Source organism: Macrobrachium rosenbergii, chromosome 46, assembly GCF_040412425.1.
Source record: "Macrobrachium rosenbergii isolate ZJJX-2024 chromosome 46, ASM4041242v1, whole genome shotgun sequence".
Taxonomy (NCBI): domain Eukaryota; kingdom Metazoa; phylum Arthropoda; class Malacostraca; order Decapoda; family Palaemonidae; genus Macrobrachium; species Macrobrachium rosenbergii.
In genome coordinates, this window is record NC_089786.1 from 395,233 (window position 1) to 400,000 (window position 4,768).

Below are 4,768 nucleotides of genomic sequence, written 5' to 3' on the forward strand. Positions count from 1 at the left end.
CATTACCCGATTAGACTTCGGTGGACAGTTGCCAGAAAGGACGAGACAGGCATCAATTATTTTTATTAAACATTTTCCTTATGTCTGCGTTTCTTATCATGAAGCTATCTTAATCTTTAATGTTTCCGGTACATATTAATTATATTCCTTCCTCTCTCGACTCTTTTCTTCTCTCTCTTTCCCTAAATTGATATTAAAAGATTAAAAAAACAGTTGCCAGATGCTTTCTTTTAGTGAGAATACGCAACACAAACTGAGAATTGACAACAAGAGGTCAAAGTATTTTTCCAAAAAAAATAATTTTCTTGTATTTAAAAAACGCCGCGACGTTACCTTGTCTCTTAGTTCCTATTGAGGCTTCGGGTGATGCGAGGTAAGAGAGAGAGAGAGAGAGAGAGAGAGAGAGAGAGAGAGAGAGAGAGAGAGAGAGAGAGAGAGCGGAATGAAGTAATTATGTTGAGCTGTTGTTATAGATACACAAAAGGTTTATATATATTTATATATATATATATATATATATATATATATATATATATATATATATATATATATATATATATATATATATATATATATATATAATATATATGCAAATAATTATATATATAGATATATACATATTTATGTAGATATATGTACATGTATACATACATACATATATATATGTGTGTGTATATATATACAGTATATATATATATATATATATATATATATATATATATATATATGTATGTATGTATGTATATGTACACACATATACATACTGTAGATAGATAGATATGTATAAGTGCGCGCGCGTATGCGCGCATGCACGCTTAAACAAAAAAGCACGAGCAAAAATAACTAGGCAATATTTTCGTTCCATTTCATAAGCGTTCGATTTTCTCTCCCTACAGGAACGGAAATGGGGCTAAAGACATCTGTCTTCCTTTTGGCGCTTTGGGCAGTGTCTGTGCCCACCCAGGAGTCGTGGGCATGGTCTCACAAGAGGGGGTCAGCCCACGCCCGAAGAGGTCTCCCTAACGATCACTGGGGCATTAACATGACGACGGTAAGTTAAGAGTATTGAGTTAATGGAGTTAAGGTTACTGTCTTTTTCAGGTATTGGAGTGAGTGGATACAGTGCAGTGTGTATGTATATGTATATGTATATATATGTATATATGTATATACATATACATATTTATATATATGTATATTGTATATACATATATATATACATATGTATATAAATATATATATGTATATATATATATATATATATATGTACGTATGTATATATGTGTATGTATATACTGTATATATAATATATATACATCTATACATATATATGTTTATATGTATATATATATATATATATATATACATATATACATATATATATATATATATATATATATATATATATATATATATATTTGGATATTTTGCATCAATATCCAGTAAGCCATGGAGTGTGTGTATGTGTGTGTGTGTGTGTGTGTTTGTGCGTGCTCGCGCGCTGGATTAAACTTATCCTCGCTTTTAATATCCAAATATGAATTTGGCTGATAGCTTTATGTATATATCTGCTGAAATATACTTTAATTTCATACAAAGCCTACAAAAATTATTTAAATTTCTTTATTGAATTTCAGCCTGAACTCATAGACGCCTTTGGATACCCAGTCGAGATCCATCACGTGACCACAGAGGATGGGTATATCCTGGAAATGCACAGGATACCCCATGGCAAGGCTGGCCCATCCGAAAATCGCCCCGTCGCCTACTTGGAACACTGTCTGCTCTGCTCGTCTTCAGACTACATCATGAATTATCCTGAAGAAGCTCTGGGTAAGAACTTGGTCTGAGGTCATCTCAGATCAGGTTTTTTTGTGCTTGTAAATTTTTTTTCTTGTGGATATTTTTTATTGTGATTTTTTTTTTTGCTTTAATTTTTTTTCGCTTGTGATTATATTTCGTTTCTAATTGTTTTTGCTTGTGATGTTTTTTTTTGTTTCTATTTTTTTGCGTGTGATTATTTTTTTTGTATTTATTTGCTTGTGACTATTTTTTCGTTTCTAATATTTTTTTGCTTGTGATGATTTTTTTGCTTGTGATTATATTTTTGCTTGTAATTTTTTCTTGTGACTATTTTTTAGCTTTAATTTGTTTTATTGTGATTATATTTTTGCTTGTAATTTTTTCTTGTGACTATTTTTTAGCTTTTAAATTTTTTTGCTTGTGATTGTGCTTTTGCTTGTAATTTTTTTGTGACTATTTTTTAGCATGTAATTTTTTTGCTCGTGATTATATTTTTTCTTGTAGATTTTTTCTTGTGGATATTTTTTAGCTTGTAATTTTTTTTTGTTAGCGATAATTTATTTGCCAGACGCACGATCATGACCAACTTTAACGTTAAATAAAATAAAAAAAAACTACTGAGGTTAGAGGGCTGCAATTTGGTATGTTTGATGACTGGAGGGTGGACTATCAGCATACCAATTTGCAGCCCTCTAGCCTCAGTAGGTTTGAAGATCTGAGGGCGGACAGAAAAAGTACCGACGGACTGACAAAATAGCCATCTACTTAATAGTTCCCTTTACAGAAAACTAAAAGTACTTTTACCAGGCATTTCAAGATGCAAATTGTGCAAATTGTGCAAAGTTCCAGCTTCCTCAAAGGGCCTTTTTACCCTTCTCCTACTCTCTCTCTCTCCCCCCCCCAGCCTCCTCCAGCAATTAGGGAGCTCTTAGAGTGAATTCACTGCCAGCCATATTAGCATAATCATTTCGTTTACAAAGGAAGGCTCCCGGAGTCTTCCTCGGTGTTTTAGGTAAATAAGATGGAACTCTGTCGCCTTAATGGAGATCATTATTATAATGTTTTAGCAACTCTTTGTAGGACAGATAGTTAAATAAGTAGGGGTTCGAGAGATTATTATTATGTTTTAACAGCTTATATATATATATATTTTTTTTGTAATCTCTACGGCGCTTACTGTAAGTTATTAGGTGGGTGTCATTAGGTTGTATAATTACTCAGAATTGTAGCAGGCTTTTCAGGGGTGGCGTAAGGTCCTCACAAAATATTTTCCACACACACACACACACACACACACACACACACACACACAACTCCTCGCTTTTTGTCGTCATCTTGATAAAAGTTTTGCAAATGGTAATTGGTAATGGGAGAGACATATACATTTATTTTAGTTATACACCTCACTCGCTCTCTCTCTCTCTCTGCAAATATACACAGTTTGTTTATTTAAGAATTTACACAGTGAGTATATTTGTGAAAATACACACTCTATATTTTAGATATACACACTGCAGTTTCTAAATATACACAGTATGTATATTTAAAATATACAGTGTGTATATTAAAAATATACAATGTGTATATTTAGAAACATACACTGTGTATATTTAAAAATATACACAATGTGTATATTTAAAAATATACAGTGTGTATCTTTGAAAATATAGACAGTGTGTATATTTACAAAACATGCTTCATGAAATACTTTAATGATATCTTTTATTTTATAGTTCATTAAATGCACCGCATATATATATATATATATATATATATATATATATATATATATATATATATATGTATGTATGTATGTATGTATGTATGTATGTATATACAAACCAAGTATAATACAAACATACTCATTCTTATTTTTTTCTCCCAACAGCGTACATACTGGCAGATGCAGGATATGACGTTTGGCTTTCAAACATGCGAGGGAACACTTACTCCAGGAATCATACGACTCTGGATCCAGAAAAACTGGATTTCTGGAAGTACAGGTTAGTTAACATCTGTTTTGGCTGGATCCAGAAAAAGTAGATTTCTGGAAGTACAGATCAGTTAACATCTGGTTTGGATGGATCCATAAAAGGTAGATTTCTGGAAATTCGGGTTAGTTAATAGCTATTTTGACTGGATCCATAAAAATAAAAATAAAATTTCTTGAAGAACAGATTAGTTAACATCTGTTTTTGATGGATCCAGAAAAAGTAGATTTCTTTAACTGAACTCGAAGCACAGGATTTCATTTACAGTTAACACCTATTTGGAAAGTGTTCTGGATGGATCCATTCAACTGAACTCGATTCTAGATTTCTGGACTTGCAGACCAATTAACACCTGCTTTGGCTAGATCGAGGATAAAATGGAAAGTATTCTGGAAATGTAAGAAAGTAACCATTCACATTTAACTGAACTGGTTTCTGGAAATTCTTCACATTTAACTGAACTGGTTTCTGGAAATTCTTTACATTTAACTGAACTTGTTTCTGGAAATTCTGATCCATAAACAGTAGATATCTGGACTTCCAGACCAATTAACACCTGCTTTGGCTAGATCCAGAAAAAAATGGATAGTATTCTGGAAATGTAAGACAGTAATCATTCACATTTAACTGAAATGGTTTCAGGAAATTCTTTTTAAGCCTGTGTATCATCTTCTTCTCCCCAAAACAGCTGGGACGAGATGGCTCTCTACGACGTCCCAGCCAGCATCGACCACGTCCTGAAGGAGACGGGAGCTGACGGAGTGTATTACGTAGGCTGGAGTATGGGCACAACTGTCTTCTTCGCCATGATGAGCGAAAAACCCGAGTATAACGACAAGGTTAGCAGGGAGGGGTTCCGCAGGGTTGGTCTTTGGGACCTAAATAGTTTGGGGAGATTTTTGGATTCGTGGATGTTGTGGCAAATGCATTTTTTTGGTGTTTTTGTCAGGTTTTTCGTAATGTTTTATTAATTT

General features: G+C 33.0%; 1 protein-coding gene across 5 annotated transcripts in view; it reads left to right on the forward strand.

Annotated features, from left to right (window-relative positions):
- The first annotated feature begins 259 nt into the window (after positions 1 to 259).
- LOC136830133 (lipase 3-like) overlaps positions 260 to 4,768 on the forward strand; it is a 12,594-nt gene continuing 8,085 nt past the window's right edge. For all 5 annotated transcript variants that reach the window (XM_067089325.1, XM_067089329.1, XM_067089327.1 and 2 more), the window contains exons 1-5: positions 260 to 373; positions 897 to 1,051; positions 1,638 to 1,833; positions 3,692 to 3,806; positions 4,483 to 4,633. In XM_067089325.1, the coding sequence (XP_066945426.1) occupies positions 367 to 373; positions 897 to 1,051; positions 1,638 to 1,833; positions 3,692 to 3,806; positions 4,483 to 4,633 (624 nt within the window). In that variant the 5' untranslated portion in view covers positions 260 to 366. The remainder of the gene's footprint in view (positions 374 to 896; positions 1,052 to 1,637; positions 1,834 to 3,691; positions 3,807 to 4,482; positions 4,634 to 4,768) is intronic.